The 25,998-nt window shown below is 41.9% G+C and overlaps 1 protein-coding gene across 7 annotated transcripts in view; it reads right to left on the reverse strand.

Annotated features, from left to right (window-relative positions):
- LOC137433592 (uncharacterized) overlaps positions 1 to 25,998 on the reverse strand; it is a 377,223-nt gene that overhangs the window by 62,793 nt on the left and 288,432 nt on the right. For all 7 annotated transcript variants that reach the window (XM_078782386.1, XM_078782378.1, XM_078782406.1 and 4 more), the window contains 4 exons: positions 20,049 to 20,135; positions 4,808 to 4,999; positions 3,006 to 3,092; positions 2 to 193 (listed from right to left, as the gene is read on the reverse strand). In XM_078782386.1, the coding sequence (XP_078638512.1) occupies positions 2 to 193; positions 3,006 to 3,092; positions 4,808 to 4,999; positions 20,049 to 20,135 (558 nt within the window). The remainder of the gene's footprint in view (position 1; positions 194 to 3,005; positions 3,093 to 4,807; positions 5,000 to 20,048; positions 20,136 to 25,998) is intronic.

Below are 25,998 nucleotides of genomic sequence, written 5' to 3' on the forward strand. Positions count from 1 at the left end.
CCTGTCTTGGCAGTTGTGGTGGCAGAGGGGCCTTGTGTCTTGCCATGGACTGCTGAAACACTGATTGTATAACCAATGCCAGGGGTAAGACTGTCAAATGGCATGGAAGTTTGCTCAGGTCCGACCAAGATTTCCTCTGTTTCTCCATGTTCGCCTGGCAGTGGTACTCCACGCACCCGGTAACCTGATACCCCTGAAAAGCATAAATAAAAGGTGAAATTCACCCAGAAAGAAACTAGTGCTCATAAAAAGTAACATTAAATGGTGATGCCAATTTGGGATAGTTATGGAATTTTATTCTTTTCATAGAATAGTTAGTTCATTTCATGCAATAATAATACATTGGTATCTCATTTACAAATAACCAACTGTTGTTCGCGTGCGTGCGGATTAAGCAATTAGTTAATATCCATCCATTCATCCGTCCATCCATCTGTCCGACTGCCTGCCTGATTGTCTGTCTACAAACGTCAATTTATGATCGAAGAGCAACGTACTGTATTTAAATTCAATGTTATATTTTGAACACAAATCGGAACATGAATCGGAAGACAGGTCTGCCGTTTTACCATACTGTGGTTCTGAATTTGTCCCAACTGCACGTGCAAAGAGAGTGAGATAATTTTTTAAAACTCCGCCTGCATGCCTGGCAGTCAAACAAACTTGAATATCATTCCAAACAGGACACTTACTATTCACAAGGACGTCATAAAGGACACAAACAACAGGCAGGAATAATTAATGTCACATGTTGGATCGGGTGGTGGAATAGACACTGCGTCAGTGCGTCAATGGTGGTAAATTCCGGAATTAATTTATTTATATGCCTTTAAACGTTTTAAAATCTTTATCGAAATTGAATTATACACTTGAACACTGTAGAACATAAATCGCCTTCATAAAATTCCAAGAACCTCCAATTTTGCAGCACTTGGAAAAGTTATATAGGGTGGTGTATGTAATCGTAGTTGTCAAGCGCACTCCCTGGTAATTGGGCGTGGCACATTATAGGCACAGTATCGGGGTGAAGAAAAGGTCGCCGATATGGCTATGAGTGATGCTGATTGACGCTGCATTCTATGGTAATCAATAAAGCCTCCATCTCCTAAACTGTGACTCAATGTCATCTTATTACAGTGTTTCAGAGTGGTGTATAAGACTGCTTCAATAGCGCTAAACTTCCAGATTTTCTTTAAACGATCTTTCAAATCATTATTTTATTAAAATCGAAGTATATACTTGAACACTGCACGAGGTATCGTGTTCTGTGAACTCTCTATTTATTGTTGTTTCTGTTTCATTATGTAACATCTTCTATTGACACCTGTATTTGGAATTTTTTTGCAAGATAGGTTAGGGATACCTTTTTGGATGCTGCCTTTGTGTTTGCAAACAAATTGGATTCGGTAGTCTTTGAACTTTTTACGGACTCAGCCAATCCTACAGTTGCCACTGTGTGCACTTGGTTGAGCTCCATCAGGCTGCTGCCTCATTCTCGTCCTGGCAGGTACATTCTCAGGATGTATTGGTTTTTGTTTAACATTTTGTGGATAATGAGGAGTTTCTTTGTTTTGATATCTCGTTTGTTGATTTCTGAATGTGGCCAGTTTATTATTCTGCAACTGTATTGGAACACTGGAACATTTCATTGGTTTATGGCTTTGATGTTGTTTCTTGTGGAGAGGTATAAATATTTCAGGATCAGCCTCATTCTACGTTGATATTCTTTAATTGTTTTGCGCATTTGTTTGTGACATATTTGGTAGCCCTCTTCTACCCAGAGGTAGCATTTTATGCTTCGTTGTCTCGCTCCTGTATTGTTGTATTTTGGTCGATTTATAAGGTTGTCCGTTTTTGTTGATTTACCTTGTAGGAATGTGCACTTGGTACGTTGATCTCGGCCAAATTCCTTTTGAATGTCGTCGGAGAACGATATCACTAATTTCAGTTGTTCTTCCAATTATTCGTCATTCGGTGCAAAGAGCTGTAAATCATCCACGTACAGTAAATGTGTCACCTTTCTTGTTTGTTCGGATGTTCTTCTATTAGATGTTAGGGTTTATCCATTTCCTTGTTCATCAATGAGGCTGCTCAGTGCGTCCAGGGCCAGCCAAAACCAGGAGGGGGGAAAAGCTGTCCTCAAAGTTTCTGTGTTACATCTTCACCCCTGGTATTTTGAACTTTCCTTCTGAGTGCTGTAATATCAATGTGGTATTCCAGTGCTCAATTGCTTTCTCAATCAGTTTAAATTATTTGGGGTTGATCTTGTATACTTGTTGTGAATGTGGGACACTATCAACAGCTTCTTTGTAATCTTTCCAGGCTGTAGACAATTTGGTTCTTCTCCTTTTACTTTTCGAGTAAGGCCTTGTTTAGTAGTAGGTGGTCCTATTCCATAGCATTCTCAAAGCCTGCTCCATGGCGTGTAGTGTGTCATGTTGGGTGGTGGACATGCTATATTTAAGGTAAGAAATGCATGATTTAATGTATTATAATATAATGGAATGTGTGATGGGAGTTGTAACTACTATGTGAAACTATGTGATGGAATATAGGATGTGGTGAAATTAACATCTTTTACAGCAATCCTTTAAATTATATTAGATTTTAGGAATAGCCAATACTATGTGTGTGTGTGTGTGTGTGTGTGTTTGTGTGTATGTGTGTATGTATGTGTGTGAATGTGTGTGTGTGTCTGTGTGTGTGTGTGTGTGTGTGTGTGTGTGTGTGTATGAATGTGCGCATACACTGTACATGTGTATGGGTGTGTGTGTACATGTGATAGAATTGTGAGGATCAGAAATGAAAAAACGAGGTGTGTGTTTATGTGTATGTGTGCGTGTGTGTCTGAGTGTCTATGTGAGCAACCAATTTGCTGTCACAATGGCAAACACTAAAATAACTGTAAATTACTAATCTGTGACGGTGATAGCACTTGTTTGTACATAAGAAATTTGTGCAACAGATTCTGAGCATCTCTACCTTTTCAAGATAAAAGCACTCACCTGGAACAGCAACCCTCTGCCATGTTACAGTTAAGGCTCCGGTCTCAGGACTCGTTTCCACATCTAGAATTTTTGGTCCTTTCAAGGCTGCAGCATGGTTGGGGATGGGACAGAAATGCAAATACAGGTGAACATAAATTCGTGGATTTTCTTAAAATTCACCATGTAGTCTCCAATGTCAGTCAGTGGTGTTCAAAGCAAACAATGGGTGGAGGAGGGTATTAAAATAATAATTTGTGTCCAATGAAATGCCTGCATGGGAGGCTCAAGGCATGTAATGGAACATCTACGCTCACAAAAGTACCTGCTTGTTAACAGTGAAATTTTGGGCATTGAAGAGACGATAAATGTAATTCATCTTTTGAAATGTACAGATGCTACACTGACATGCCGGTTCAATGATTTCTTCCTTTCAATAGGATATATGTGTTGCAATGTATGAAGCGTGCAATCTGTCAAGTCTATTTTGGGTCATAATGGAAAGTATTTGACCATGGTAAGATAGGTGTCCATTGTGGCCTTGTGAAGACTTATCTGATTCTACTTTGAGTAATTTTAATCAAAACCACTATGAAATGGCCAACTGGAAATTATGTTGGAGTGGAGTGAGGATTCCATAAAACGAGTGTCGAGCTCTATTATATTTTCCACGGGGGAATCAGGGCCACAATGGACAACAATGCCACAACCCACAATCCCACAATGCCACAATGGACAACAATGCGACAACCCACAATGGACAACAATGCCACAACCCACAATGCCACAATGGACAACAATGCCACAATACACAATCCCACAATGCCACAATGGACAACAATGCCACAACCCACAATGGACAAGGCCACAATGGCCAGTAAATTGCACAATGGCACAATGTGCATTGTGCAATGTGTATTGTGTATTGTGCATTGTGTATTGTGCAAGTGTGAATGGCACAATGGCACAAAGTGCATTGTGCAATGTACATTGTGCATTGTGTATCGTGCAAGTGTGAATGGCACAATGGACAGGGCCACAATGGATGTAACAACGTCGAAGAGAGACAATGAACACCACTCTAATACACAATACAGTATAGCATAATTCACAACCACTCTATACTACTTTGCTATCCCATGTACGTGCTGTGATATTACACCTTCCCCCTCTCCTACCCCCTAAGCTCACATCACTTTAGTTGGAATACAAATACAGTGCATCATTTATCAGACAATGGATAAATCTATGGAGTTGTTGGATTTTAACCTGTGCACCTAGCATTATGAACTATGTGCTCAGATGGGAATATGACAAACCAAGCCATTTTGGTAGTTTGAATGGTCATGCCATGTTTGCGAGGCTGGCAGGATAGCTCACAGGTAGTATGTTCACCTTTGGGCAATCGAATTTGGGTATGATTCTCGACCCAACTATAAAATGCCACTCTGGTACATCACAAAAGCAGGGGATTTACATCAATGAGTGTGCTATCTGTTGGATGGGATGTTAAGCTTGGTGTCCAATCGCTGCTAGCATTCTCTGTTCAAAATTAAAGATCCCATGCCATATTTTGTAAAAGTAGGTTTTTGTGTGCTGGAACCCTGGTCAAATTCCTGCCATAATTTGTTGCATCATTTAATGAAGAGGTGACCTGTTCAAGGTTGGTTACCAGAAACTTTCACGACTTGTCATGTGCACCCAGATGCTCTGTCAAGAGTTTCGCACACCTTGACGGAATGTGTTTGTAAAACCTACCAGACATTTTCACACTGAGATAAAAGACTAAATATTTTCCTTCAGACTTCAAAAAGCCTTCTGACCTGTGTTGATTGTAGTTGTTGCTGCCGGACCTTCGTTTCTGTTTTGTACAGCTGAAACATTGATCCTGTATTCCACACCAGGGGTGAGTCCATGCAAAGGAATCGAGGTTTGATCTGCACCCACCAACTGCTCTTCATGCTCTCCTTGATGCCCAGGTAGGGGGAAACTACGCACCATGTACCCTGTTACTCCTGAAACCAAAGGGAAACAGCACAACACGACACACTCAGAATGATATTACTGCTGTAAATATTACTTAAAACTAGTAGGCAATCATATTCTGTTTTAACTCCTGTTTTGTTATACATTTTCTAAATTCTGTTCTAAATCATATTCTGTTCCAGCCCACACCTTTGTGCTACCTTTTCTTTGTGGCAGGTGAAATTCCATAAAAAGGCATCATATGAAGGTTTGTGGAGATACAAGGCTTAAGCATTTTGGTGAAAGGGAAATGTCTGAGTTAAAAGTGCATATTTTTTCAAGAACTAATCACTAAAACTTGCGTTTGTGATGAGAAAGGAAAGCATAATACTTGCAAATTATTCAGGTTTAATTCCTTTATTATTCAATTATTGCATCAAAATATATTGCAAAGTTCTTTTAAATTTCATGACAACCTGGCTTTCTACAAGCCCTTTATGTGTGAAACAGGGAATCCCCCTTGTGATCAACACCACGTGTGACAAGCCTGAAAAGGCCCAAACATCCCAAACAAACTTCATTTGTTAAGCAACTCCTTGCCAACTTCTCAAAGCCTCTTTCATTTCCTGCCTGTAGAATGGTCACTGTCTGTCATTCCAAGATAGAACAGCAACCACAGCAATAAATTATTGATAAAGTACTTTTTATTGGACACGATTTGTGAAATAAGGTGTTCACTTCACACCTACGTATATCAACCAGATGTGAGGAACAGAAATGCACAAAACTCAACACAACACAGATTACAATAAATAAAAAGTTATGGATTACGTCTGATGAATTATTTGTAATAAATAATGCAGTCCAAGAAATGAGACTTTCCCTGGGAAGGATCAGGGGTGAGGGGAGCAATTTGTCAACAAGTTTGGCAAATTGGAATGAGATCATTGTAACTTTAGCATGCCCTCACTCCCGAACAGGAGGGTAAGGCCATCATTAGCATCCAGACACGCACACACATACATATACAGTTGCACCCGCTATTCGTGGGGGATACATTCCTGGAAAATCTGCGAATAGTGAAACCCGCGAATAGGGGGGCATTGTTTCAATGGAAAAGAGGGGGATAGGTTCCCGAGTCGTGAAAATCCGCGAATAGAGAGGGATCAAACTGTGAACGGCAAGGCAAAATCCGCGAATGGTGACGCAAATCCCGAGAATGTCGACAATAATCGGCGATGGTCGATGAAAGTCCCGGAAATGGCGAGAAAAATCCCGCAAATGGCGGCGATAATCGGCGAAGGTCGATGGATATCCACGAAGGTCGATGAAAATCCACGAAGGTCGATGAAAATCCCGTGAATGTATGCCGCGGCATTGTTTAAAAGGGGAATTTTAAAAAGGTTTAAAATGTTTTTGACCTGTTACGGATTCGTTACTCCCGTTGTTGTGGTTTTCTTCCACTGTAAACATTTTTGATTCCATCTACTATTATTGTTGTCGTTTGGGGTAAATAGAGATTACTATTTTCAAAAGGTAAAAAAGTTAATGTTTTAAATGAAACCGGAACCGGACGACGACGAAGAGGAAGAAGAGGAAGCGGAGGAAGAGAAGGCGGAGCGAGTGAGTCGGACAAGAAGCCTAGCTGCTTCGAGGTCTGGAGCGAACGATTGGCGAACGAGGGTCAGGAGTGAACTTTGGGTTTCCCGGGAAAGGGATTCCTGCGACAGAGTTGTTATCGCTGTGACAGATCAACCTGCGTGTCAGGTTTTGCGGTTGATTCCGAGTAGAATTATCGTAGTGCCGTTACACCTCGAGAACGGGCCGTCGGCCATTTTGACTCGCGGAACATGAATGGACGATTTGCGCATCGCTCAAGGTTTTTCACTTCGCTTCAACCATTTTCACCACATTCAGATGTTAATCTGGTGTGCATGTGTAACGTGGCTTTTGAGTGGGAAATCTGCGGTTCGCCGATTTGGAGCCGTGGAACGTCCATACCCGAGGGTGTGATTTCCCAGTCGCCTTGAGGGCGCCGTTGCGCTGCTTTGGCAGCGGGACTGTGACTGCCATCCGAACGGGATTCTGGTCTCGATTGGACATCGTTCTGACGATCACTGGAGCGGATCGACTTTGGCTTGAGGCCGGAATAGAGACATTGGGGAATGTTCTTCTCTTCGCTCACTTGGAGCACAGTGAGTTATATTGTACGAACCTGATGGTACCATCATCGGAAATATATATTGGTTGTACAATTGATTACTATTGTTGTTGTACTGTTATTCTTGTGTGATCTTAATACAATACTTGTTTGTTGGTAACAATTGGTGTGGTTTCACCATTGATCTTTGACATACATAATAACACATGTTTCTGCCGTGACTCCTCTCGGGGCTCGGAGGTACACCATGACTGGGGTTTGGGGAGGAGCACATAACAGAAATTGGGGGCTCGTCTTTGCTGACAAAATTCCCAAATTTCGGCCGGGATAGAATTCCCTAACACTCATCCAGGATAGAATTCACTAACATTCCCAAAATTCCCAAATTTGGAATTTTTCTAACATTCCAAAATTTTTCAAAAAATTTGAAATATTTAGTGTGAAGGTTAACAGGTGTTAACTGATAGTCACCATTGTGTTTGACGCAGAAAAGTTTTCGGCGTCCCCTAATGAGGCACAGTTCCAAGCGTTAAAAAGATCGAAACTCTTGATATTGGCCAAATATTTTAACTTGGAGGTCCGAGTTAATATGAAGAAAGCAGAGATGCAGACATTGGTGGTAGAATCTCTGGTGGGACAAGGAACATGGAAAGAGGTAGCCTTGGATTGGTTACCCGAGGAAAAAGAAAATGTGGAGCTCCGGAAAATGGAGATGCAACTGCAGAGCCAGGAAAGGTTTAAAGCAGAGGAAAGGAAAGCAGAAAAGGAAAGAGCAGAACTCGAGGAGAGAAGAGCAGAGGAAAGGAGAGCTGAAAGGGAACTCGAGGAAAGAAGAGCAGAACAGGAACGAGAACTCGAGGAGAGAAGAGCAGAGGAAAGGAGAGGTGAAGAAGAAAGAAGAGCAGAGGAAAGAGCAGAGGAAAGGAGAGCCGAAAGGGAGTTAAAGGAACGTGACATGGAGTAACAGAAGGAACTTAAACTCAAGGAGCTGGAATTAATGGGAGAACGGAGAGAAGTAGTATCCATGCCGGCTAGTTCGACAACTAGTCAGAACACTTGGGATGTTGGTAGGCATGTGAGGCTGGTTCCACCCTTCAATGAAAAGGAGGTAGCCAAGTTTTTTTTACACTTTGAGAAAGTGGCTCAAATGCTAAAATGGCCTGTGGAGTCCTGGACTATGTTAGTGCAAAGTGTTTTGGTGGGTAAAGCTCAAGATATCTATTCGGCTTTACCGACTGACCAATGTGCAGATTATGAGATCGTGAAGAAAACCATTCTCAAAGCCTATGAATTGGTCCCTGAAGCTTACCGGCAAAAATTCAGGAATGCCAGGAAGAGGGAGAGTGAGACCCATGTGGAGTTTGCCAGAATGAAGGAAACCATGTTTGATCGGTGGTGTGACTCGAAGGGGATTGGGAAAGACTTCAACCTGTTGCGACAATTGATGTTGGTGGAGGAATTCATACAGTGTGTCCACGCGGACATTAAAGTACATCTGGATGAAAAGAAAGTACCAGAGTTGTATGAGGCAGCAACCGTGGCAGATGACTATGCCTTGACACACAGGATGGGGTTCCACAAAGCTAACTTCCCACCTAGAGTTAGCCAGGGGAGTTATGGTAAATCAGGTGCGGAGAACAAATATTCATGGAGGCGGCCTAGAGATGACTATGGGGACAAATCTGATACCGCGATTTTTAGGGATCAGAAGACTGCAGTTCCAAGACAGACTTATCTTCCGGGGGGCCCGAGGCAGACCACGAGTTTTTCCTCCGGGCCTACTTGCGCTTTTTGCAAGAAACCTGGGCATTTGATGTCCCAATGTTATGCCCTGAAAAGGAAAAATCAGGAGCAGAGTCAGACTAGTACAACTCCGAATGCATTTGGCAAATGCGAGAAATCGTCCTTGGAGGACAGTGCCTTGTGAAGGTTCCCGTGGCAAAGTTACGGCATCACAGAACGACCTTGTTCAAGAGGGTTACAAACCTTTTATTTCAGAGGGGTTTGTGTCACTGGATGGAGACTTAACGAACCAGAGACCTGTTAGGGTATTGAGGGACACAGGAGCACATCAATCTTTGATGCTTGAGGGCATTTTGCCATTGTCAGAGAAGACGGCAACTGGTGTTAGTGTTCTTTTACAGGGGGTTGGTGGCTATGTTAAAGCTCCACTTCATGTCATTCATTTGAAGTCTGATTTGGTGTCAGGACCGGTCACCGTAGGTTTACAAGCCACTCTTCCTGTAGAGGGAATCTCTTTTATTATCGGGAATGATTTGGCCGGTGGCCGAGTTTCTGGTAATCCAATGTTGGTGGATAAGCCCCGTATGGAAAATAACACCGCACAGTTAGAGCAGGAGATTCTGGGTAACTTTCCATCTTGTGCAGTGACTCGTGCTATGGGTAGGAAACGCTCTGAAGAGAAGGAGAAGGAAGGCGATGTGGACTTGGGTTCCTTAGAGGTATTGGAGGAAAATTCTGAAAGAGGTAATAGGAAAGGGAGTGACATCAAGTAACTTAAGGAAAAGGTGGCATCTGGAACCAAAGAGGAAATGGAGTGTCTGTCGGAGATATCTGGGAGCGAGGTTGAGCAAACGGTGCAGGTCCGAAAGAGACTTGTTGAAGAACAACACGGAGATTCGGAGATCCTGAGTTTAATTGGTGAAGCCGTTACAGAGGAAGAGGCTATGAAGATACCTGTTGGTTACTTCATGAAAGGGGAAATACTCATGAGAAAATGGAGACCACCGGAGGTGCCAGCAAACGATGAGTGGAAAGTTCATTACCAAATTGTGGGGCCACCGCCGTACCGGAAGGAGATATTGAGTTTGGCGCATGAGACACCTTTGGCCGGGCACCCTGGAGTGAACAAGACCTGTGAGTCCTGTGACAGAATATTGGTACATTTTTTCTGGCCAGGATTGCGACGTGATGTGGCGGTGTTCTGCAAATCTTGCCATTCTTGCCAGCTGGTGGGGAAAACCTAATCAGAAAGTCCCATCCGCACCTTTAAAACCAATTCCAGCTTTTGAAGAGCCATTCAGCCGTGTCATTATTGAATGTGTAGGCCCTTTACCGAAAACGAAGGGCTGGACATCAGTATTTGTTGACCATCATGTGTGCTTCCACAAGGTTCCCAGAGGCAGTGCCTCTTAGAAAAATTACTGCGGCAGTTATTGCGAAGGCCTTGATTAAAGTTTTCACTTTGGTTGGCCTACCTAAGGTCACCCAGTCTGATCAGGGTTCCAATTTCATGTCAACACTTTTTCAGCAAGTGGTACACCTGTTTGGAGTGGAGCAAGTAAGATCAAGTACTTACCATCCCGAGAGCCGAGGGGCCTTGGAAAGGTTTCACCAGACATTGAAGAATATGATCAGAACGTTTTGTTTTGAATGTGACAAGGATTGGGATGAAGGAATACCCTTATTGTTGTTTGCTACGAGGGAATCTGTTCAGGAGTCATTGGGGTTCAGTCCTTTTGAACTTGTGTTTGGACACGCAGTGCGAGGACCGTTGAAATTGGTGAAAGAACAGTGGCTACAGGAGGAGGCACAGTCAACAGTGGTGGAGTATGTGTCAACGGTTAGGCACAGATTGGCAAAGGCTTGTGAAGTTGCGAGAAGAAACTTGAAAGTGACACAGGATAAAATGAAAGTGAGACATGACAAGAAATCTCAGATAAGAAATTTCAGTCCTGAGGACCGAGTGTTAGTGTTGCTTCCTGTTCCAGGTCAGCCATTACAGGCTAGATATTTTGGTCCCTATGCAATCGAAAGGAGGGTTAATGAAACAGATTACGTGGTGACAACTCCCGACCGACGGAAAAAGCGGCAGCTGTGTCATGTCAACCGACTGAAGAAATATTATGAGAGGGAGCCTGTGGAAGAAATGGTTCCTGTCTCACCTGTCGTGCCTGTAGTCGGGGTGCAAGAGAATCCAGAGGTTGAGGCCGGTGTGACGTTTGATAACTTTGATGACCAGGCTTGTCCCAGATTGACGAACACAGAAGTGTTGAGTCATTTAGATGAGAAATTAGGTCATTTGACAAGGGAACAACAAGGACAACTATCCAGCCTAATTTTTGAATTTGCACATTTGTTCACAGATGTACCTGGTCGTACTGACTTGGTATATCATGATATTGAGGTGGGGGAAGCCACTCCTGTGAAGCAACACCCCTATCGGATGAACCCTGTGAAGATGGAGTATCTTCAGAAGGAGGTTCAGTATATGTTGGAGAATGACATTATCGAACAAAGCAGCAGTGAATGGAGCTCACCATGTGTGTTGGTTCCAAAACCCGATGGCAGTTTTTGCTGTTGTACGGATTTAAAACGGGTTAATGCAGTGACCAAGACCGACTCATATCCCATCCCGAGGATTGATGACTGTATTGATAGAATAGGCCCAGCTAAATTTGTAACTAAGTTTGACTTGCTGAAAGGGTATTGGCAGAATCCTCTTACTGATAGAGCCAAGGAAATCTCGGCTTTAGTTGGGTTGTATTGATTGTATCAGTGTTGTATTAAGGTACAAGGTTCAAATGTGGGTTGTATCATGGGTTGTATCAGTATTGTATTGTATATTATTAATATTGTATTGTATATTGTATTGTATATTAATACAATCCAAATGGGTTGTATCAGTACAAGGTTCTTCCCTTTGGATTGAAAAACGGGCCTGCTACATTTCAACGGCTGATTAATAAGCTTATTGCAGACCTTGAGGGGGTGGAGGCTTATCTGGATGATGTCATCATCCACACTATGACCATGGAAGATCATATTAAACAAATTCAGGCATTTTTCAAGAAACTGACCGAGGCAGGGTTGACCATCAACTTATCTGAGAGTGAGTTTGTAAAGGCACAGGTGGTGTTCCTAGGCCATGTAGTAGGTCAGGGTCAGATGCAACCGGTGACAGCCAAGATAGAAGCCATTGATCGCTTCCAAGTTCCAAAAGGGAAGAAGGAGCTTATGAGATTCTTGGGTATGGCTGGTTGGTACCGGCGGTTCTGCAGGAATTTTTCTGATGTGGTAGCCCCTTTAACGAATTTGCTGAGGAAAGAGACCAAGTTTGTTTGGGATGACAAATGTCAGGCTGCCTTTGCCCACGTCAAAGCAATATTAATGAGCTCTCCTGTCCTAGCAGCCCCGGATTTTCAAGCACCTTTCAAGTTGGCCATTGATGCAAGTGATGTGGGGGCTGGGGCAGTTCTATTACAGGAATATGAGGATGGAGTGGATCACCCGGTGTGCTACTACTCCAGAAAGTTTAACAAACATCAGGCAAATTATGCCACTGTGGAAAAAGAGACCCTTGCTCTCCTGCTAGTGCTTCAGCATTATGAGGTGTATCTGGGAACTACTACCTTTCCGATAAAAGTCTTCACTGATCACAACCCCTTAACCTTCATTCAAAAAATGAAAAATAAAAATCAGAGGTTGATGAGATGGAGTTTGGCTTTGCAGGAGTTCAATTTGGAAATTGAGCATGTAAAGGGCAGGGACAATGTCGTTGCTGATGCTTTGTCCAGAGTGAACTAACTTTGGAAATTTCTGTAGGTTGTTTGGAAGTTTTGTTGCTTTATTTTGGGGAATATTAATTATTGTTGCTCACGTGAATTGATAATTTGGGTGTGAGTTTTACTTTTGTTTGTTAAAAGAGTTTTTGCCTGCAAAGAAAGTTTTCACTATGTTCAAACTTTCTTTCTTGAGGGGGGGGAGTGTTACGGATTCGTCACTTCCGTTGTTGTGGTTTTCTTCCACTGTAAACATTTTTGATTCCATGTACTATTATTGTTGTCGTTTGGGGGAAATAGAGATTACTATTTTCAAAAGGTAAAAAAGTTAATGTTTTAAATGAAACCTGAACCGGACGACGACGAAGAGGAAGAGGAGGAAGAGAAGGCGGAGCGAGTGAGTCGGACAAGAAGCCTTGCTGCTTCGAGGTCTGAAGCGAACGATTGGCGAACGAGGGTCACGAGTGAACTTTGGGTTTCCCGGGAAAGGGATTCCTTCGACAGAGTTGTTATCGCTGTGACAGATCAACCTACGTGTCAGGTTTTGCGGTTGATTCCGAGGAGAATCATCGTAGTGCCGTTACGCCTCGAGAACGGGCCGTCGGCCATTTTGACTCGCGCGCTTTGCGCATCGCTCAAGGTTTTTCACTTCACTTCAACCATTTTCACCACATTCAGACGTTAATCTGGTGTGCGTGTGTAACGTGGCTTTTGAGTGGGAAATCTGCGGTTCACCGATTTGGAGCCGTGGAATGTCCAGACCCGAGGGTGTGATTTCCCAGTCACCTTGAGGATGCCTTTGCGCTGCTTTGGCAGCGGGACTGTGATTGTCATCCGAACGGGATTCTGGTCTCGATTGGACATCGTTCTGACGATCACTGGAGCGGATCGACTTTGGCTTGAGGCCGGAATAGAGACATTGGGGAATGTTCTTCTCTTCGCTCACTTGGAGCACAGTGAGTTATATTGTACGAACCTGATGGTACCATCATCGGAAATATATATTGGTTGTACAATTGATTACTATTGTTGTTGTACTGTTATTCTTGTGTGATCTTATTACAATACTTGTTTGTTGGTAACAATTGGTGTGGTTTCACCATTGATCTTTGACATACAGAATAACACGTTTCTGCCGTGACTCCTCTCGGGGCTCGGAGGTACACCGTGACCGGGGTTTGGGGAGGAGCACATAACAGACCGCAAATACACATGATTACAGTTTCACAAAAAATGCCTACAAAAAAAAACAAAAGAAAACGACAACACCAGGTACAGTGCCATTTCCAATTAATTTAAGGAATGCGCTTACAGTTTATTAAAAGTGCTTAACCATACCGCACCGTGAAAGTAAAAAAAACACAACACCATCATGCACCGATTAGAATTTTTATTTTACAAACACACCAAACTTTCAAATGATGATGATGATGGTGATGAATTAAAATCCCAAGAATTCCTCGAACTTTGAGGGTGACCCAAATGATGGTGCAGCAAGATATTGCACTATCGGAGAGCCAGGAGAGGTAGAAGAAGGTGAGGATGCTGGTGAGAATCCTGGTGAGAATGCTGAGAGGAACGCAGGAGAGGGTGCTGGTGATCTTGAGGTGGAGGGAGCAGGGCTGAATAAATGGGTGATGCGGAGCTGCCTGACACATTGCCCAACATTTCGATGCAGCGATTTGTACGGGAGAAGCAAATCATCCAAGGTCCTCAAGTTCAAGAGGCTGGTCAGCCTCTCCACGACTAGAGGTATCTCTCCATGACTGGTCAGCATCTTCCAACTTGTCAACAATCGTCCGCATGTCCTCCAGCAGCTCGCCCAGGAGCTGGACTGTGAAGTTGGACCTCGGCACCTCTTCCTCATTACTGCCCGCCCCCACCTCCTCCTTCTCGGAAACCTTTGGAATGGCGTCCAACTCGTCCTCGGTGGATTAGGGAACAGATCAGCATCATGGTTTTCAGCATGAAGTCCCTCGTCTGCGTGTTGTATTCTGAGTCTTCTCCATCCTTTCCATGTGGCCATTCTGGACATGGGTGACCACCTTCGTATTTGATACAGCGCTCGCTGAAGCTTTCTCACGAATGGCCTTCTCCTTCTTCCGTATGTAGTGAACGGTGGATTCGTTGACGCCATAATGCCTGCCAACAGAGGCCACATTCTTTCCTCTCATAAGCCGGTCGAGCAGCTCCACTTTCTGGCTCAGGCACATCACTTTCTTCTGCCTCTTGGTAATCGACGCATCTCCAGCACTGGTCTTGCGCTTGGGAGCCAATATTAAATGATGAGCAGAGGGAGTCAAAACCACAGGTCGAAGCAACAGGACGAGAACAATGATTGAGATGGAGGACACAATCTGTACTTACATGTACAATTGTGAGCATTGTGGGTATCTGTGGGAGCCCATTGTTTGTGGGGGATGTTATCGGATGATGCCTATCGAGCGTATCTGCTAATTTCAAGCATATATTTAATGAATCATTTGCATTCTATAATTAGTGGAGGATGACATGTTTTAGTCGCTGATGGAACATCCCTTGAAGTATTTTAATTGTGTAACATCTCTTATGATGCTTTACCGTAAATGGCAAATTGTACTGTACTGGATAAGTACAGTACAATTTGTAATTTGCAATGTATACACAAAGAATTAAGTTAAGCACCCCTACACAACGAATTAAGGTAAGCACCCCCTAATATATATTCTTTGTGTATATGTATACATTGGCATATATTCTAAGGTATGTGAGATCAAATAATGATTGGTATGACATTAGCAATTATCCATTGATGAAATTGAGTGATCAAAGTGAAAAAAAGTGATTGGTTGAGTCAGTGATCCGATCACGTGGGTCCTACACACGTTATTGACGCAAAGATCGCTAGAGGTCTTCTCAGAACAATGACTGTACGTTAGAAAACATAAACGTCATCCACACTGTCCGTGATGGACCTATAGCTCCATACTTAAATTGAGGTGAAAATATGCCTAAAATTCCCACAAAATTTCACCTTAAATTATGCAGAATAAAATATTGAAAACGGCATGATTGTTATGTTTTTATGTGACCATAATATCACTTCTCCAGAAAATATAGCAATATCATGGGTATATTACACTGTTTTGACGACAACAAACTTGTAATGTGCGAGGTTGTAAAAAAACGGGGGGGGTGCTTAACTTAATTCTTTGTGTATATAAGTAAGTATATTTGTACAAACTGTACTGTATAAGCAGGTCATGCTCACGGCTTGTACAATATGTTTTTTTTGCATCGCGGAGTTGACTTGTTTACACATGTGGTGGGATATCCCGCGAAGTTCACTTATAGTACAGATAAATGCGCTTTTTGCACGGTGTGCTTTTTGCACGGCTGGTAAAAGATGGGTTTGATAAATGTGTGAAGTTAGCGGCTCGTGAAATTTTTTTTTGCGCCTTTGAAAAACCGCGAATTTGCAGAATATGGCTGCGAATAGGGGGAAAAACCATGATTTCGCCGAACACAGCCGCGAAAAGAAAGAAAAAACCCCGCAAATTTGCAGAACATTTTGCCACAAATAGAGAAACATGTTGCATTTTATCAACCGCGAGTACGCGAATTCCATGACTAGCAGGGTCCAACTGTATATATGTATGTGTATATATATATATATATATATAATATATATATATATATATATATATATATATATATATACATATATATATATATATATATATATATATATATATATATATATATATATATATATATACACACACATATATATATATATATATAATTTATGTGTATATGGCTATTTCCACAATAAATGGTCATTTTGACGGACCCTACTTTGAAGTGTATTCTTGACTGGATATGTTGGTCGAAGAATGTGAGCTAAATTCTGTTTGAGAGCACATGTAATAAAGTTATAATGGAAATAAAATCATCGCCGAGTAGTGCCTCATTTCATTTGTGTGGGAGTGTAAATACTAATGAATAAAATGTTACTAATTCGTAAGTGTGTTGTCCGTCAAATTGTTACGTGGGTAATATCATGTCATTCCCAAATCGGTAAGCATGGTGAGCACCGCTGCACAATCTATTGAAACACCGTTTCTTAGCAGACCTCGCTTACCCACTACCAGCATCACAAAACAATCGCTAGTTCCATGGGAATCTCGGCACTACGATCTGTCCAATGTGTTACATGGGTAAGCAATTACGTGAGTAATGTTACTGAGTTTTATTGATGGCCTAAATTAAAATGGGAAGTGGTAAAAACATCCAAAAACATTGCTCTCGTTTCATACCAGTCCTCTTCAACCACGATAAATATGTTGCATTCCCAAATTCACTACATCTCATAAAAAAAATCCCTACCCATACTACGAAAAGAGACGGTTTCCATCCTCACCGCATCGGTAATCTCGCCATGTAACTGACGACGGAACAGGCGATTTACAAAGTAGGCCTTATTTGACATTTATGAACGGAAGGTATAAGCACCCTTGCATATTTTGTTGCAAGCATAAAATGTGTACATCTTCCGACTATTTTACAACTCTGCTGTCTTACTCACGCAATATTTTGACGGACATGTGTTATGTGGGTAATGAAGTTTTGCGGTCTCTCCAAAAAAAACTATGAAACAGAAATAGATTGAACTCTAACTGAATTGAAAAAACTGACCGTAGTGTTCAACAATAACTAAAATAATTATCACCCAGATTTCAAACAGGGCCAACCTGAGAGACATGAACATGATGTACAATAAAACAGTACACAAAAAGTGCTTTCTGTATCACACTCTTTCATACAATACACTCCCACACAAATGAAACGAGGCACTACTCGGCGATGATTTTATTTCCATTATAACTTTATTACATGTGCTCTCAAACAGAATTTAGCTCACATTCTTCGACCAACATATCCAGTCAAGAATACACTTCAAAGTAGGGTCCGTCAAAATGACCATTTATTGTGGAAATAGCCATATAACATATACCTCCCTGACCAAGGTGCTTCTTGCCTGGTTGCTCAGTTTCGTCTGCCAGCCAGCTCTATGAAGAGTCTGGGTAGTTCCATATTCTTTCCATTTCCTAATGATGGAGCTCACGGTGCTTTTGAGAACTTTCAACACTCTCAAATTTGTTTTATACCCTTCCCGAGATCTATGACTCCTCAAAATTATATCTTGGAGTTCTACTGACAGGTCCTTGGATTCCATGGTGGAGTTTCTGCTCTGACATGCACTGTCAACTGTTGGACCTTATATAGAAAGGTGTGTTTCTTTCTAAATCATGTCCAATCAATTGAATTGGCGACAGCTGGACTCCAATCAAGTTGTTGAGACATCTCAAGGATGATCAAAGGAAAATGGATGCACCTGAGCTCAATTTGGAGTGTCATAGCAAAGGGTTTGAATACTTATTGACTCGGGACATTTCAGCTTTTCATATTTAATTATTTTGTAAAGAAATAAAAAATGAGACTGTCATTATTAGGGTATATATAGGTCAGTGACAAAAATAAATAAATGAGAATTCAACCATTTGAAATTTAGGCTGTAACACAACAACATGTGAAATGTCAAAGGGTGTGAATACTTTCTGAAGGCAAATATATGTATATATATATATATATATATATATATATATATATATATATATATATATATATATATATATATATATATGTATATATATATATATATGTATATATATATATATATGTATATATATATATATATATATATATATATATATATATATATATATATGTATATATATATATATATATATATATATATATATATATATATATATATTGTTATGTGCTCCTCCCCAAACCCCCTGGTCACGGTGTACCTCCGAGTCCCGAGAGGAGTCACGGCAGAAAAATTTGTTATTCTGTATGTCAAAGATCAATGGTGAAGCCACACCAATTGTCACCAACAAACAAATATTGTATTAAGATCACACAAGAATAACAGCACAACAACAATAGTAATCAATTGTACAATCAATATATATTTCCTATGATGGTACCATCAGGTTTGTACAATATAACTCACTGAGCTCCAAGTGAGCGAAAAGAAGAACATTCCCCAATGTCTCTATTCCGGCATCAAGCCCAAGTCGATCCCCTCCAGTGATCGTCAGAACGATGTCCAATCGAGACCAGAATCCCGTTCGGAAGACAGTCACAGTCACGCGGCCAAAGCTGCGCTAAGGCGCCCTTCAAGGCGACTGGGAAATCACACCCTCGGGTATGGACGTTTCACGGCTCCAAATCGGTGAACCGCAGATTTCACTCTCAAAAGCCACGTTACACACGCACACCAGATTAACGTCTGAATGTGGTGAAAATGGTTGAAGCGAAGTGAAAAACCTTGCGCGAGTCAGAATGGCTGACGGCCCGTTCTCGAGGCGTAATGGCACGACGATGATTCTCCTCGGAATCAACCACCAAAACCTGACATGCAGGTGGATCTGTCACAGCGATAACAACTCTGTCGCAAGAATCCCCGTCCTGGGAAACCCAAAGTTCACTCTTGACTCTCGCTCGCCAATCGTTCGCTCCAGACCTCAAAGCAACTCGGCTTTCTTCTCCGACTCACTCGCTCCGCCTTCTTCTCCTCCTCTTCCTCTTCGTCGTCATCCGGTTCCGGTTTCATTTAAAACATTGACTTTTTACCTTTTGAAAATAGTAACCTCTATCTCCCTTAAACAACAACAATAATAGTACATGGAATCAAAAATGTTTACAGTGGATGAAAACCACAACAACGGAAGTGATGAATCCGTAACAATATACATATACATACTTACAGCCAGATTTTTTATATTTATATTATACAATTCATATAAATATACACACGTCATAGTGCATTGCTTTTATAGTGTGTCGTGCCATTAATAGGCTCATTTACACTGAATTAAGGGGGGCTTAGGTGGGGGGGGGGGGGGCTGAGCTCCCAGAGCTTCCATGGGGCTCGTCCACGTAAAACACATTCGGTCTTCATTCAGAATTTTGTTGCATTTAGGAATTGACGATTTGATCACATACGGTGTCCTATGTCATTTGAGAGGGATGTGCTTTTGACAATCGTATTGTTTTTTTTTAACCGAATGACAAGGTGTAATAAAGAATGATAAAAGTGGATCAAATTAATGACAAAGTCATCTTGAAGTGAAGAAAACAATCACCGAATTCTTGCCCATAGCCAATTTGCTCAAGAGAGGAACTACGTCTTTGGTGTGGAGGAGGAGAATCATGGGGTGAGCTTCATCAGCTGGTTAATCGGTGATGACTTCCAATGTAAACCTGTGTTCTCTCTCAGTCACGCAGGTCCCTCAGTGGATAAATGCACAGTGTAAATTAGTTTATTTTAACCGCTATATCATAAAAGTATTTCTCACTCACCTGGTGAGGCAACTCTTTGCCAAGTCAAAGTGAGAGCCCCTGTTTCTGGACTGATGATCACATCTAAGTTTTTCGGTTGACCCAATCCTGCAGAGATAGCATGAAAGTATCAAATTGTAGATAAAAGTAATCATAGAGTAATAAATTAAAATCGTTACAAGTATAAAACCACAAGGTATAGACTTGCTGATGAAGTAGTATCTACATAATTCACCACATTCAAGAGTCATCTTAAAACATTGCAGATCTGAGAAGAATGATTTTAAGTTGAAGGGACACCCAAATGCAAATTACTTTTACTGAAAACCATTGAAAAATCATTAATCACGGTCTAATTTGAAGGGAAATATTTAAAAAAAAATTGCCAATCACAAAATGTCGATAAAAGCCCTGCTATGTCGATTTCGCCAGTGATGCCACATTATAAACTCACCTTGATCCAAATGGAGGCTTTACATAGAGAACAGTGTATTTCAACCTCAGATTCCACCACTGATTCCATCATCATTAGCAACTCTGAAGGTTCTCAGTATACTGAACCTGATCAGTGGGATTTTGAAGAAAATATTTGAGACAAAATTAGTGATGGAAATAAATGCTTTTGGGGAAATTATGAAGCCATGTAGTTTCGAGCTTAATGTGAGCGATTCAGACAAACATGGCGACATGCATGTCGAGGCAGACTTTGCATGGTGGAAGCTGAATGGATTGCAGCTCTCCTCGTTTTGCACAAAAGAGATAGTAGTGGAGCTCATTGACATTGGGGGGTGAAGGATGAAGATGCATACATCCTACACACAAACTCCTTGATCTTTTCAAATAATTCTGGCGATACAGTGCATTCAGAAAGTATTCAGACCCCTTCACTTTTTTCACATTTTGCTATGTTGCAGCCTTATGCTGAAATCGTTTAAATTCATTTTTTCCCTCATCAATCTACACTCAATACCCCATAATGACAAAGAGAAAATAGGATTTTAGAATGTTTTGCAAATTTATTAAAAAGAAAAAACTGAAATATCACATTTACATAAGTATTCAGACCCTTTGCTATGACACTTGAAATTTAGCTCAGGTGCCTCCCATGTCTCTTGATCATCGTTGAGATGTTTCTACACCTTGATTGGAGTCCACCTATGGTAAATTCAATTGATTGGACATGATTTGGAAAGGTACACACCTGTCTATATATGAGGTCTCACAGCTGACAATGCATATCAGAGCAAAACCAAGCCATGAGGTCGAAGGAAATGCCTGCAGAGCTCAGAGGCAGGATTGTGTCGAGGCACAGAGCTGGGGAAGCCTACAAAAAAATTTCTGATGCATTGAAGGTTCCCAAGAGCACAGTGGCTTCCATAATTCTTAAATGGAAGAAGTTTGGAACAACCAGGACTCTTCCTAGAGCTGGCCGCCCGGCCAAACTGAGCAATCGGGGGAGAAGGGCCTTGGTAAGAGAGGTGACCAAGAACCCGATGGTCACTCTGGCTGAGCTCCAGAGATCATGTGTGGAAATGGGAGAAACTTCCAGAAGGACAACCATCACTGCAACACTCCACCGATCTGGGCTTTATGGCAGAGTGGCCAGACGGAAGCCTCTCCTCAGTGAAAGACACATGAAAGCCCGCTTGGAGTTTGCAAAAAAGCACCTAAAGGACTCTCAGACTGTGAGAAACAAGATTCTGTGGTCTGATGAAACCAAGATTGAACTGTTTGGCTTCCGTCTGGCCTCGGCACAATCCTGTCTCTGAGCTCTGCAGGCAGTTCCTTCGACCTCATGGCTTGGTTTTTGCTCTGATATGCATTGTCAGCTGTGAGACCTTGCAGTCATGTGAAAAAGTAAGTACACCCCATGTAAAGGTTTGACTTTTTCAACATATTTCAATATACAGCTATTTGATTCTCATTTCAACAATATTGATAGATAAAGGTGATATAATATAACAAATATCATGAAACATTTACATTTTGTAGTTCATTGTATAATTTAAATAAACATAAATGCAAATTTTGCATGTGGAAAAAGTAAGTACACCCCTACATTTATCACTACTTCAAATACGTAAAATTAGAATCAGGTGCACCAGCTCAGGTGCAAATGATTAGAACATCGTTGGAGAGGATCGTGGAGGAACCTGTCTTATTTAAACATCAGACATTTAGTTTGGCTTGCTCTTTGTTGTTGAAGTGTGCGGCGTCACTATGCCTAGATCAAAAGAGCTCTCTGAGGCCTTCACAAAGAAGGTTATAGATGCCTACGCGTCTGGGAAGGGATTTAAAAAGATCTCCAAACAATTTGAAATCAATCATTCGACTGTCCGGAAGATCATCTACAAGTGGAGAAGATTCCAAACAACTGCCAAATTGTTCAGGCCAGGCCGTCCCAGCAAGTTCAGCCCGAGAGCAGACCGCAAGATGCTGAAAGAAGTCTCTAAGAACCCCAGAATGTCATCACGGGACCTGCAGGTAGCTCTTGCCACTGTTGATGTCAAAGTGCACGAGTCTACCATTAGAACGAGGCTGCACAAATTTGATCTACATGGGAGGTGTGCCAGGAGGAAACCTTTGCTGTCCAGAAAGAACATCAGGGCAAGACTAAAGTTTGCCAATAAACACCTAGGCAAAGACCAGCACTTCTGGAACAATGTGCTCTGGACAGATGAGTCAAAGGTAGAGCTATTTGGCCACAGTACCAGAAGACATGTTTGGCAAAAGCCAAAGACAGCATTTGACCACAAGAACCTGATACCAACTATAAAGCATGGTGGTGGAAATATTATGGTTTGGGGCAGCTTTGCTGCATCAGGGCCTGGGCAGCTCACTATCATAGAATCCACGATGAATTCTTCATTGTACCAGAGGGTGCTTGAGGATAATGTGAGGCCATCTGTTGGAAGTTGAAGCTCAACCGAAGGTGGACCTTGCAACATGACAATGACCCTAAACATACCAGTAAATCCACCAAGGAATGGCTGAAAAGAAAGAAATGGAGGGTTCTGGAATGGCCAAGTCAAAGCCCAGATCTAAATCCCATCGAGATGTTGTGGGGGGATTTGAAACGAGCTGTGCATGCAGGAAACCCCTCAAACATCACACAGCTGAAAGAATTCTGCATGGAGTGGGCAAAAATTTCTCCCAGTCGATGTCAGAGACTGGTAGACAATTATAAGAAACGCCTACTTGAGGTTGTTTCTGCGAAAGGGGGCAATACCACCTATTAGAGCCAAGGGTGTACTTACTTTTTCCACATGCGACATTTGCATTCATGTTTATTTAAATTATACAATGGACTACAAAATGTAAATGTTTCATGATATTTGTTATATTATATCACCTTTATCTATCAATATTGTTGAAATGAAGATCAAATAGCTGTATGTTGAAATATGTTGAAAAAGTCAAAACTTTACATGGAGTGTACTTACTTTTTCACGTGACTGTATATAGACAGGTGTGTGCCTTTCCGAATCATGTCCAATCAATTGAATTTACTACAGATGGACTCCAATCAAGGTGTAGAAACATCTCAAAGATGATCAAGAGAAATGGGAGACACCTGAGCTAAATTTCAAGTGTCATAGCAAAGGGTATGAATACTTATGTAAATGTGATATCTCAGTTTTTTCTTTTTAATAAATTTGCAAAACTTTCTAAAATCCTATTTTCTCTTTATCATTATGGGGTATTGAGTGTAGATTGATGAGGGAAAAAATGAATTTAAACGATTTCGGCATAAGGCTGCAACATAGCAAAATGTGAAAAAAGTGAAGGGGTCTGAATAGCTTCTAAATGCACTGTACATTCCATGAGTCACCAAGATGCAAGATCTTTCTTGAAGTTCTGGTATGCTTTTTCTCCTATTCCGTGAGCCTTGAGAAGGTCACTGGATACGTCTGGTCAGACAACGACCTCTGTGGACAATCTGATCAACTCTGTGTGGTCTGGGCCCAGTGGATCTATCCAGCTTTTCTCCATCAGCTCCATTAATGCTTTGACATCAGTCTCATCCTTTCTTGATCCTAGATGTTTGCAGATCTGAATGACTGAGCAGTTTGGAACAGTCTCGGTCTATCATGTCCCTCAGCTGCCTCAGGTATGCACTTCTGTATTCAGGCGTCAGGTAGAACCTACTGACTGCTCCTGGCATCAAGTTGAATTGCTTGGTTCCACAAGCGCTCTGGGTGTCCTTGTTGACAGTTTCTTCTTTTGTCTGGATCTTCTATCGTCCTTCTACCAAGTTTAAATAGAACATTCATATCTAATAGCCATTAGAGTCATTTATGTGACAATTTTCAAACAGGAACAAATGAATACCCGAGACAATGCTACCAGAGTCGAAAATAAACATATCAAGCAAGTGCCAAAAATATGAGGTATCATGAAAATTGGTGAAGCTGCTCATCAGGAAAGGTTATCATGCTTTAATGTACTCCTATGGACCCTACAAACAAATTGACACCCATAAGGTTTTGCCACCTCAGGACTAAGTGGAGGGGGGAGGCAAAACCTTATGGGTGTCAATAAACCACTTTCCCATGTGGTGGCGACACGAGATTGGTCGCCGGCAGGCCAACGCAGGTGTTTGATTGATTGCTCAAATCTCCCCTGCACATGTGCTGGTAGCTGAGTAAGATGGTTTTACAGTTTTGAGCGACGGCTGTTTCTTTCGCTTAATCGTGCGGTCTAATGATGATCATGGAAATATCTATTTTGTATGGTATCTAGGGATAGATAGGCGTTGAGGTGGTCGGAGTGTTTGGGTTCCCCTTTAAGTCATTCCCAGTAAGGCTACTTTCCGCATTTAAATAATGGAGCAATTACCTGTGTTGGCAAAGGCATCCCTCTCAATCATGGCAGATAACCACAAGATCTTGCCATCTCTGTTGTTTCATAACAGTGCTCTGTAAATGGTTCTGAACACAAAACCGAATATTTTGTAGGCCCAATCCACACTCAGGTATTTCGGACAAACCTCGTCCAATTTCTGGCAAACCTCGGATCTTTCGGCCATTGGTACAGCATGAAACAATCTCGGTTTGTATTACTACAACCACCAAGGACACATTGACGAAGCATAGTTGTAGAAATTCTAAAATTATTCGCCGTTTGAGTTAAATCTCACAGCAATGTAATCTGTAGACAGTATCGATATGGTGGTCGACTTCCTGGTGAGACGTCAGGGCTAACCATGAGGAGGAAGACGATTTTTTTTTTTTTTTTTTTTTTTTTTTTTGTATACAAGATCGAGGCTCGTGAAAGAGCGAACATTAATCACACAGAAAGACAAACAGACACATAAAACAAATAACATCGGGAGCGGTAGACAAGATGGGGAGAGAGGGGGAAGGACACAAACACAACATTTGAGAGCAGGGACCGAGAGACATGGAGACATCGAGAGATCTGTGGGAGGGAGAGGGCTTTGGGGGGGAGGCATGTGAAGGGGGGGGGGGGGGTGGGAGAGGTATAAACATATGGACACTGCCAGGATTTCCAGGAAATAAGTTGGAATTTCAAACAAGGTGGATCTGGGGTGAATTAGTGGGGGTAGAAAAGATCAAGGTTATGGATGGGGGAAGATAAGAGATGGTGGTGAACAGCTGTTTTAAAGACCTGGAGGGAGGAGAGGGATTGAAGGGAGTGTGGGAGTTTGTTCCACAGGCGGGAGAAAAGAGGAATGAAAGAGTGAAGGTGAGCAGAGAGCCGAGATTTCGGCAGTTTAACCATCAGAGGGTTGCTGGCAGATCTTGTGCGACCTGTAGGAATATTTGGGGGACAGAGCACAGAGAGAGCTGGGGGAGCAAGGCCGGAGAGGAGTCGGTAGAAGACAGAAAGACCACCTACCTGCCTGCGGTGAGTGAGTGAGAGGCCCTTGGAGTTAGCTTCATCGCGGGAGATTCCAATGATTTTGAAAGCTTTGGATTCAACAGCGTGAAGCCGAGCCAGGTGTGAG

The sequence above is a fragment of the Myxine glutinosa genome, chromosome 1 (assembly GCF_964187855.1).
Source record: "Myxine glutinosa chromosome 1, kmMyxGlut1.1, whole genome shotgun sequence".
Lineage (NCBI taxonomy): Eukaryota > Metazoa > Chordata > Myxini > Myxiniformes > Myxinidae > Myxine > Myxine glutinosa.